At 44.6% G+C, this 9,115-nt stretch overlaps 2 protein-coding genes across 2 annotated transcripts; both read left to right on the forward strand.

The window, feature by feature from the left end:
- The first annotated feature begins 572 nt into the window (after positions 1 to 572).
- Positions 573 to 4,231, forward strand: LOC139327977 (tripartite motif-containing protein 44-like). The gene is made up of 2 exons (XM_070958064.1): positions 573 to 1,140; positions 2,632 to 4,231. Exons 1-2 carry the CDS (start codon positions 1,083 to 1,085, stop codon positions 3,069 to 3,071), a joined length of 498 nt encoding a protein of 165 aa, XP_070814165.1. The 5' UTR covers positions 573 to 1,082; the 3' UTR covers positions 3,072 to 4,231.
- Positions 4,232 to 4,439: 208 nt separating this feature from the next.
- Positions 4,440 to 8,791, forward strand: LOC139351968 (zinc finger protein 665-like). The gene is made up of 4 exons (XM_070993890.1): positions 4,440 to 4,577; positions 5,193 to 5,514; positions 6,294 to 6,688; positions 6,986 to 8,791. The coding sequence occupies exons 1-4, from the start codon at positions 4,440 to 4,442 to the stop codon at positions 8,597 to 8,599; spliced, it is 2,469 nt and encodes an 822-aa protein (XP_070849991.1). The 3' UTR covers positions 8,600 to 8,791.
- Positions 8,792 to 9,115: the final 324 nt, after the last annotated feature.

A 9,115-nucleotide genomic window follows, 5' to 3' on the forward strand; every position in this document is an offset into this window, starting at 1 on the left:
GGAATGAACAGAATGAAATCTGCTGCGCAGTGGATACATGATGATTTAATTTATTTTTATTTTTCAATTTTTCAATCACTGCTCCGACCTTCACCTTTAAAAACAGACTTTTTAATGCCACCAGCTCTCTCTTTTATTTCCAACATGCCTGAAGTGTTTTATTTTTATCCTTGTTTTTATCTTAACTGTTTCGTGCTTTCTTTCTGTTTATTTTGTATTATTTTATTGCCTGATTGTATTTGCCAGTTCTGAAATGTTTCAGTCCTGTTGTATCAGTAAAGTGTATTGTTGTTGTTGTTGTTGTTGTTGTTCTCAGCAAATTTAGTAAATGTGAAAGTATTATATTGTACGTTGACTTGTACTGCATAAAAAAACGTTTTGCTGACATTTTGCTGTTTTGCTGTTTACTTTCACTTTTACTTTACTTTGTGGCGTTTCTGTGTTTACTTGAGTGAACGATCCGGATATTTGTACCAATTTGAATCCTTGACGAAGAGACATGAGCCGGAAAACAGGTGTTGGGTCATTTTTATTTTGAAAATCAGTATTGATGCGTAACCGGAAGCAAACGTACTTCCTGTCGCTAACGTGAAATTTTTCCACTGCATTTGACGTTGTTCTCATCAGATTCAGTCGCAGTGACCCAGCAGAGTCTCTGTGTGTGGATAAACTTGTTCAAGTGGACTTTGTGTGAACTTCCGGGATGATTCACCGCAGACTCGTCTCCTGTTAGCCAACAATGCTACCGGAAGTTAGCCTAGCCTGCTAGCAGGAAGTAGACGGAGCCCGGCCTCACAGTCCGAGTCGGAGTAGCTTTGATAGAGAGCGAAGTGTATTTTTCACGGAGCCCAAATGTCCAGACAGAGCTGTCTGAATAGACTCTGCTGTCCCGTTTGTTTGAAGATGTTTTCCATCTGAATGATCTGCTGCTGTCTTACGAAGCTAATGAAGCTAACTTAGCTTGCTAGCTGGAAACAGACGGAGGTGAACGTGATGTAATTTATCAGCACAGCGCGCATCAGAGAGAGCAGACAGTGTTTAACGGAGTGTGTCTGCAGGAAAAGCTGCTGGGAATCAGTGAAATGTCTCGAAAACCGCTGGACGCTGTTTTCCAGCCTGAAGTCCGGTTACACAGAGCAGGTTTGTTCTTTGATATCACTGCAAACTGAAAAGTATTCAGATTTATGTACTAATACACACTGTGGAAATACTCCTGTACAAGTCAAAGTACTGCATTCAGAGTTATAATAAGGTTCTGGGTGTGGTTGAATACTTCAATTCTCGGTAATAATTTGACTTCCGGTGGACAGGTTGGACAGGTGGGACAGGTGCTCAGGAAACCTTCAGATGCATTCATTCCCACAGACCTCTGTGTCTTAGAGCTTGAGCTGTGAAAGTAAAAGCCAGCAGGTTAGTGCTGCTGCTCCTCTTTGGCTGCGAGCTCACCGAGTTTTCGTCGCACAATGAGGAGGCAGACATCTTCATGATCATCAGACTCTCTGCGTTCATATGATCCCGGGCTTGTGTGGCTTGTATGAAGTGGTGAAATGAGCAGATGCTCTAAAGTGGACATACGCTATTTTTCGTCTTTTCGTCTCACATGCCCATGAAATGTATTGCTGTATGCAATTCTTGGTAGAGGCTTTTAGCTGAGTCTCTCCCCGTCATTCTGGTATGCCACAGGTTAGAATTGGCTCTTCCTAGCGTGAGCATTGACCGTCTGAACTGCGCGCATCTCACGCTGCCCCCTCCCAGCGCTCATATTGAACAGGTTGTATAGGTTGTGGATTGCAGCTTGGCTGAAGTATTTTCTGCCAGGTATTTCATACCTGGGATCCACTGTCTTGATCATCTGCTGAAGCCTTGTTTTTCTGCAGTGCTCAGTGGGACCGTGTCTTTGGCTGGGTGGATAGCGACAGAGTTTGTAACCTCGATCCATTGTTTGCTTTTTTTGTAGTAGGAGTCGCTCTAGTAAACGCGCCTTGAAGTGACATTTGGCTCGGTTTTTCTTTTCCTGTGTTACCTGCTGATGTGGAGGGCGCTGATCTTCACTTCATACATTCTTAATATTCCAAGACTGCTTATGGCGAAGGTAGTGGAGCAAGTTGCTCGTGCTGCCGCCTCTGGTGACAACTTTAGCCTGGCAACACTTGCTCTTTTTTTTATTTTTTAAGACCAAAACAAAACAACAGACAGGGCTCCTTATTTGGCACAAGGTCTTCCGTGTCATCATGTTCTGCTCGTTCTGCAGCTTCGTTTTCAGAACTCTCAATGTCTGTCCCATCCATCTTCACCGTAACATAACACCAGAGCCTGACAGCTGACCCTCACCACGCCCCGCACCATGAAGCGCAACGTTAAAAATGGTCCCACCTGAAACAGTGTCGCGGCGCAGCGTTCTGAAAGTTGTGTAATCATATACACCGGCGTGGCGGTATATTGAAAACTCATATCATAATAAAAATATACACCAATATTCGGTGTGAACCGGTGTACCACCCAGCCCTACTGCAGGTGGTCCGGAGGTGAAGGTGCCGACTGTGAACCAGGTTTCAACACACAACACCAAAATCAGAGTGTGTCCCATCACTGCGTAGCACCGACGTGTTTGTGTTCGATGCTCCTCCACAGGCGTCCAGCTGCTGTCGGCGAGTCCAGAAGAGGATCCCCCTGAGCAGCAGGAGTGGAGCCCCAGTCTGGACCAGGAGGACCCAGCAGAGCTGCCACACATTAAAGAGGAACAGGAGGAACTGTGGAGCAGTCAGGAGGGAGAGCAGCTTCCAGGGCCGGAGGAGGCCGACATCACCAAGTCCACAGTCCCTCCTGTCCCTGTGAAGAGTGAAGAAGAGGATGAAGAGAAACCTCAGTCCTCACAGCTTCATCAGAGACACGCTGAAGACATGGAGACAGAAGCTGATGGAGAGGACTGTGGAGGACCAGAAGCAGACAGTGAGGACGAGACGTCTCAGTCCTCTGACCCTGAGACTGATGACAGCTGTGACTGGGAGGAGACCAGAGGACCTCAGTCAGGTACAACATGTTCCACTTCTTACTCCACTACATTTATTTGATCACTATTTAAATCGACAAATTTGATCAATTGTACGATTGTGATGTTTCCTGCACCGTCAGCGATACCTGCTGCCTCCAGGTTCAGGGTGAAGCTCCAGTTTCTTTGCTGCTTTGTGCCACAGTCACCTTCACCTCCGTCAGCAGAGCCGAAGAAACACAAATTGTGGTCATTAAACCATAAATCTGATGGAGACAGGTGGTTGAATAAGGAAGTAAATCTGTATGTGTGACGATTACTGTAGACAGGTGGTGCACATGAATTACATGACAATGTTTAAACTGTTTAACAGGTCGTAAACAGTAAGTTAAAGTACTGTGAAGGTAAAGTGGCAGCCTATTTTTGGCTGAATTTTCAAAGGTAAGCTTTGTTTTTTCTACATATGATATTATCGAACACGTTACTTAACAGAATATTGGAACTTGATGCAACACAAAAACGTCTCGAGAGGATCAAATCGTTTTTAAAAACATACTTTACCAAATGGTTGAGGTGTCACTTTATAATAAACGTCGGCATGGAGTGACGTCTCAACGGTTTGGTCACAGTTTGGTGAAGTTATGCTAATCTTATTAAAACTGGCGGTTTTCTATGGAATAAAAACACTTCTGTTGTTAATATGTCACATTATTGCGTCATTTTACTGAAATGGTTTCATATGTATGACTTTTTTAATTGTCTGACAAACAGACTGACATTTCCCCCTTTGTCTCTGTGTTTTACAAATAATAGATAGATGTTAAATCATTTTATGGTTCAAGGCCACAGAATTTCCTGGCCATTGTACCATAGGATCCTCAAGACTCTGAGGCTGCTCTGAGTGATGATGATGACACAATCGGGGGTCCTGATTATCTGCCTTTGAATCAGTGGACAAGGAGGAGATGCCCTCAACAAGAAAAAAAAGAGAAAAACACCCTAAAAACAATTAACATGGAAGAGCCGGATGACACCCGTCACCCCCAGGCTCAAAGAAGAAGAAAATGACCGAGAAGAAAAAGAGACCAGGAGAATCTGGAAGCATGTAGACACTGATGAATTCCAGGTTCCTGACTCAAGTTTTGTACCCCTGATGCTGTGAAGACGCCCTTCCACTACTTTAAAATGCTCTTCACTGATGAGATGATTCAACATATTGCTCACCACACCAATCTGTACTCTGCCCAGGAGTTGGGGAATCCAATCAAGACGAACCCTGGTGAGATTGAAGATTTCCTGGCTATACTACTTTTCATGGGTTTCAACGTTTCAACGTGATATCATGCTGAAGAGGAGGTTCATGCTGTTACGCCGCTACATTCACTTCAGTGATAATCAGTAGTGTGATGGCAGCCCTGACTGATTTTACAAAGTCCAGCCCCTTTTCGAGATGCTTCGTAAGCAGCGTCTCCTCATCCCATCCACTTACAAGCACAGCGTGGATCAAGTCATGGTGTCATATGAAGGCACAAGGGCTGGCACTCTCCGCCAATACATCGCCAATAAACCTGACAAGTGGGGCTTCAAGGTGTTCTGCCGTCCCAGATCGTCTGGCATTGTCCACGACCTACTGCTCCATCAAGGGCCGTCCAGATTCTTCAATGTTGATTGAAGTGAGGAGGAGCAGGAGCTGCCTCTCGGGGGCAAAGTGATGACAACGTTATGCAAAACCATTACACAGCCACGGCTTTCAGTTGTCTTCTGTGACAACTACTTCACTAGTTTCGACCTGGTCCTTAGCCTGCACGCAAATCTGGGTATCAAGTGCATCAGCACTGTCCGATCAAACCGCATCAGTGGAGCTCACTTGATGGAAGATAAAGAGCTGATGGAGAGAGGACGTAGAGCTCTTGATTACAAATCTGTTGAAGGGGTACTTGCAGTCAAATGGTATGACAACAAATGTGTCCTGAGCAGCGCCTGTGGGATCATGCCTCTTTCAAATGTCCAACGGTGGAGTAAAGATGACAAAGCAAAGACTGCTGTCCCATACCCGTCACTCATTCCTGCCTACAATCAGCATATAGATGGCATTGATCTCTCTGACATGCTGGTTCACCAGTACGAGACCCCAGCCAAGTCACAACGATGGTACATCCCCCTGTTTGGATACGCCCCTGACCTGTGCATCTCCAATTCCTAGCTGGTCTACAAGAGGGACTGTGGCCGACTGAAGGAAAAACCAATGCCTCTCAGAAGGTTTCGCCTGGCTGTGGCCCACACTTTCAAACAATTCAACAAGCCAACACCCAGAGTTGGCCGACCATCCTCTGCGTTTCCCCCAAAGATGTTCTGTGAGAAGAAGCGCCTCCACCCGAGACTCCCACGACCACAACCAGAACCAGATGTGCGCTTGGAGAGCTATGGACATAGGCCACTTCACAGTGACAGTCGGGGGCAGTGCAGCCTGCCCAAAGGGTGTGTCAAGGGTGTCTCGGTACAGTTAAAAGGACGAGTTCCCATAGGTACTTTTTGGTGACTTTGAGAGGGAGAAATACATAAAGGCCCCGGATGTTTTTGACAGTCCAAATGTGTCATTTAAAGTTTTGGAACTTCATGTAAAAAATGGAAGTGAAGTTGTTTTGATAGAATAAAATGTGCTTGACATGACTTGTTTTCCAGTAATTTTACTTTTTTTACTGTCTTTTTTGATTTGTAGGTATGAAATGATCATATAATGTAACTATACATTTAACATTGTGTACTAGGTACTTTTACTATCAAGTGGTATCTCAACCATTTGGCCTATATTTAAAAAAACTGGGGTTTATGAAAAAAAAGCATTCTTCCTATTAGTGCCCCAATAACAAAAAAAACTGCAACAAAAAAAAAAAAAAAGATTTTTACATGTTTTTTTTTTTCTTGGTGTGAACATTCAAGAGATAAGTCCAGCTCACAATCCTCAAAAACCCAAACTGAATCTCAACAACAACGCATTCTGAGCTTCACAGTAAAGACATTGAAACTATTAAAACGTTTGTTTGACGGCACTGACTAGAGCACAGTTTGTTGTGTAGACAAGAAAAATGTCACTTTTGACATAAATACATTTGGCTAGAAATACATATGTGTTCATGAGTGTATTAGGAGATGGTCTTATTGACACAGCATCAGTTTGTAAGTTGACACTGACCCTGATCAACCTTTAACCAAACTGAAGGAAGCAGAGGTGTCAGTGGTTTCAACGCTAGCAGGAAAAAAGCGTTTTCTAAAAGACGTGTTTGTGTTTGATGCTCCTCCACAGACGTCCAGCTGCTGTCGGCGAGTCCAGAAGAGGATCCCCCTGAGCAGCAGGACTGGAGCCCCAGTCTGGACCAGGAGGACCCAGCAGAGCTGCCACACATTAAAGAGGAACAGGAGGAACTGTGGAGCAGTCAGGAGGGAGAGCAGCTTCCAGGGCCGGAGGAGGCCGACATCATTAAGTTCACATTCATTCCTGTCCCTGTGAAGAGTGAAGAAGAGGATGAAGAGAAACCTCAGTCCTCACATCTTCATCAGAGACACGCTGAAGACATGGAGACAGAAGCTGATGGAGAGGACCGTGGAGGACCAGGACCAGCCAGGAGCTTCAATCCAGCCAGTTTTTTACAACCAGCTACTTGTTCCAACACATCACACTCCTCTACACGTGAGACAAAGGTCAGTGATTATTGGAAGAAAAGCAGTGAAGCTCAGTCACATTTAAGCCTTCTGAGAAATAGCAGTGAATGTAAAACTTGTGAGAAATCATTCAGCTGCTTAGAGTGTGGGAAACGATTCAGCCAAAACTCCAATTTAAAGAGACACGTGAGAATTCACACAGGAGAGAAACCACATAGTTGCTCAGTTTGCAGTAGAAGATTTATACAGAAGGTAAACTTGACCCATCACATGGCACTACACACAGGAGAGAAACTATTTAATTGTTCAATTTGCAATAAAAGATTTATTCAAAAGGTACATCTGACACACCACATGGCTCGTCACACAGGGGAGAAACGATGCAGCTGCAGCGTTTGTGGAAAAAGATTCACTTGGCTCTATCAGCTCAAAAATCACAAGTGTGTTGGTCCTCAGTCCTTACAGCTTAGTCAAAGCCAAACTGAAGGGGTTACAGATACAGACAAATTGAAAACTGATGGCGATGGAGAGGACTGTGGAGGGCCAGAAGCAGCCAGGAGCTCAGATCCAGACAGACATTTAGAAGCAGACAGTGAGGACGAGACGTCTCACTCCTCTGACCCTGAGAGTGATGACAGCTGTGACTGGGAGGAGACCAGAGGACCTCAGTCAGGTTTAAAGCCTCTGCAGAACAATGAAGTACCTGGAAGTGATGTGAAGTGTAACACTGGACAAACATCAGTCAGCTCCTCTGAATGTGCTTCAGGCTTTGACCACAAAGAACATCTGCAGAAAAACATTGGAATCCAGACAGGAGTGACGTCATTTAGTTGCTCAATTTGTGGTAAAGGATACCTCTGGAAGAAATCCTTAACGACTCACATGAGACTTCATTCAGAAGGGACGTGTTTCAGCTGCTCAGTTTGTAAAAAGACTTTTCCGTGGAAGGGAGACTTTGTCATGCACATGAGAATCCACACAGGAGAGAAACCCTTCAGTTGTTCAGTTTGCAGTAAAAGATTCATCCAAAAGGGAAACCTGATGTACCACATGGCCCTCCACACGGGGGAGAAAAGATACAGCTGCAGCGTTTGTGGCAAAAGGTTCACTTGGCAGTCCCAGCTCAAAATCCATCAGTGTCCTGGTCCTCAGTCTTCACAGCTTCATCAAAGCCCAACAGAAGAGGACAGAGATGCAAACAGCTTGAAAACAGGAGCTGATGAACAGCACTGTGGAGAACCAGGCAGTCATTTACAACCAGCAACTCATGACAAGACGTCTCAGTCAAATGAACCTGAGACTGATGACAGCTGTGACTGGGAGGAGACCAGAGGACCTCAGTCAGGTTTAAAGCCTCTGCAGAACAATGAAGTACCTGGAAGTGATGTGAAGTGTAACACTGGACAATCATCAGTCAGCTCCTCTGAGTGTGCTTCAGGCTTTGACCACAAGGAACATCTGCAGAAAAACATTGGAATCCAGACAGCAGAGAAATCGTTTACTTGCTCAGTTTGTGGGAAAAGATACCCGGGGAAGAGATCCTTAATGACTCACATGAGACTTCATTCAGAAGCAAAAACTTTCAGCTGCCCAGTTTGTAAGAAAACTTTTCAGCAGAGAGGAAATGTTTTGACACACATGAGAATCCACACAGGAGAGAAACCCTTCATTTGTTCTGTTTGCGGCATCAGATTCACACAAAAGGAGCATCTGAGACGACACTCGACGGTCCACACCGGAGAGAAACCCTTCACTTGTTCTGTTTGTTTTAAAGCATTTGCACAAAAGGCAAATCTGACGCAACACTTGATTGTCCACGCGGGGGGAAAACCATTCAGCTGCAGCGTTTGTGATAAAGGATTCACTCGACTCTCTCGGATCAAAAAACACAAGTGTGCTGGTGAGAGCAGCAGCAGCAGAAGTAACAGAAGCTGCAGAGACGCATCTTGAGACCGTGTCCTCCAGCAGGTTTAAAGCACTGGGGACAATAGTTGGTGCAGACAGTATTTCTTTCTGGAGCATTGTGCTTTCTCATCATACATGTATTCCTGATTTTGTACACTCCTATACAGCAACTACGGTCAACATTTGTTGTTTTTGGGATTTGTGAATTAAATGAGTTGACCTCAGTAACAAAGGTCATTTCTAATTCAGTTTCCTCTCATGGTCTTGTGTCGATTTCACTAGACTTAAATGAAATAATTGTTCAGCGTGTTTCTCAAATGTCAACAGACTGTTTACTGAAGACTTGATGACTCAGAGTTACAAGATGAGGTAAATAATATTTACTTCCTGTAGTGACACTGTTTTAAAGCTCAAACAGCTGCTCACTGTCGTTTTTACCAACCAAACAGGAGCACACTGTGCATTCATCTGGGACCGTTTTCAGCATCACATTCATCCACATTTGAGAGTTGACCGTTGAGCTTCGACATTTATGGGTTGCCAGAGCACCCAGAGGACAAA

Source organism: Chaetodon trifascialis, chromosome 24 (genome assembly GCF_039877785.1).
Source record: "Chaetodon trifascialis isolate fChaTrf1 chromosome 24, fChaTrf1.hap1, whole genome shotgun sequence".
Lineage (NCBI taxonomy): Eukaryota > Metazoa > Chordata > Actinopteri > Chaetodontiformes > Chaetodontidae > Chaetodon > Chaetodon trifascialis.

What these genes read in the sequence shown, in the direction of transcription:
- LOC139351968 (XM_070993890.1), top strand. Translation starts at nt 4,440, where the DNA reads ATGCTTCGTAAGCAGCGTCTCCTCATCCCATCCACTTACAAGCACAGC. An exon ending in AAAAGGACGAGTTCCCATAG is followed by an intron (nt 5,515 to 6,293) that starts GTACTTTTTGGT and finishes GCTCCTCCACAG; the next exon opens with ACGTCCAGCTGCTGTCGGCG. An exon ending in CCTCTACACGTGAGACAAAG is followed by an intron (nt 6,689 to 6,985) that starts GTCAGTGATTAT and finishes TTTATTCAAAAG; the next exon opens with GTACATCTGACACACCACAT.
- LOC139327977 (XM_070958064.1), top strand. Translation starts at nt 1,083, where the DNA reads ATGTCTCGAAAACCGCTGGACGCTGTTTTCCAGCCTGAAGTCCGGTTA. An exon ending in AGTCCGGTTACACAGAGCAG is followed by an intron (nt 1,141 to 2,631) that starts GTTTGTTCTTTG and finishes GCTCCTCCACAG; the next exon opens with GCGTCCAGCTGCTGTCGGCG.